The sequence below is a fragment of the Cariama cristata genome, unplaced genomic scaffold (genome assembly GCF_000690535.1).
Source record: "Cariama cristata isolate BGI_N322 unplaced genomic scaffold, ASM69053v1 scaffold4259, whole genome shotgun sequence".
NCBI lineage: Eukaryota > Metazoa > Chordata > Aves > Cariamiformes > Cariamidae > Cariama > Cariama cristata.
In genome coordinates, this window is record NW_009635093.1 from 1 (window position 1) to 1,309 (window position 1,309).

Sequence of the window (1,309 nt, forward strand, 5' to 3'; positions counted from 1 at the left end):
TCTTTGCGGTTAAGGTGGTGTTCTGACACTTCACATCCCCAGACGTGTCAGTATCTTAAAGTCCGTGCACAGCAAGAGAAGGGTACAAACAAGAAATAAACAACTTCACAATCAGATATCTCTGCTCTTAAATATCTTATTGTCTCTAATATCTATTTCTTGCCTTTTTCCTTCTCCTCCCCGTAACAGAATTATGGATCCAAGCTTATTGAGGGAGCGAGAGCTATTCAAAAAGCGTGCCCTCTCCACACCAGCAGTAGAAAAACGTCCAGCGCCATCTTCTGACTCCTCTTCTTCAAAAAAGAAGAAAGCGAAGGTAGAACAAGGTGGTTCATCAAGCTCAAAACAAAACACAGGTCGGTGAAAGTCTCCTGTTCAACAGCTGTTTGGGATTTTCTACTATCCGTGTCTAAGCTATGGTTTATTAGTATGAATCGGTCTGTGAATTTTGCTAGTGGCTGTTGTCATTCTTTCTCTTAAATTGTCACTAACTTTTTGTTAAGAAATTCACTTATGCAGTGGGAAAAAAACACTTTCACTACCACATTATACATGTCAGACCTCATCCTGTGACTTGTTTGCTGTTACTCGGTTGGAGAAATCGCTACTGCTAAAATATTATTCCATATGAAGCTGAGGTTTGATTTGTGGATTTCAGTGCTTGCTGGACCCATAGGACAAGCAGTAACAGTGGTCTTGTTCTTTTTCTCTTCTCTGTCTTTCTGGCAAGAGAGTGCCTAAAACTTAATTTTGTTTGCTCTTAAGTCATAGGCTATCCATCTATGAGATGGATTTTGCAACTTTACATCTTGTCTGGCTAGCATATTGTGATTAGCAGTCATTCTTGTTTTACCCGGAAGCTAATCTTTGTTAATGAACACCAGGACTTCTGTAGGTTTTTGCTTGCTTTCGTCAGGAGTTTCATCCTTTCCTTGGGATCTCTCAATATCAAATAACCAGTTAATAACCAGCACCAAAATAGTGGGAGCAAAGGAAAAATGCAGCATCTGGAGCAGCAGGGAGAGGATTTGTGTGCACGCAGCAGCATGCTCTGCGTTTGCTTTCACTGCGAGACGTGGAACCTGGGGGGGCCTTTTCAGTTCTCTGAAAGCACTGATATTTCTCGGATGCACTCTAAAGGTCCAATCAAATGTCAGGAATTACTGAAACACGAAATACCCTGTTGTACAAAGTCATTGCACGCTCATATTTTGAATACTATGCGTGGCTCTCTTGTAAACTCCAAAACAATAAGAGGTAAAAACAACAGAGAAAACCTCAAGGACGATGGGAGGAGTGGAGCATCTTC

General features: G+C 41.3%; 1 protein-coding gene across 1 annotated transcript in view; it reads left to right on the forward strand.

The window, feature by feature from the left end:
- The first annotated feature begins 193 nt into the window (after positions 1–193).
- GTF2E2 (general transcription factor IIE, polypeptide 2, beta 34kDa) overlaps positions 194–1,309 on the forward strand; it is a 25,715-nt gene continuing 24,599 nt past the window's right edge. Inside the window, exon 1 of the mRNA XM_009707390.1 lies at positions 194–356. Within this exon, the coding sequence (XP_009705692.1) occupies positions 194–356 (163 nt within the window). The remainder of the gene's footprint in view (positions 357–1,309) is intronic.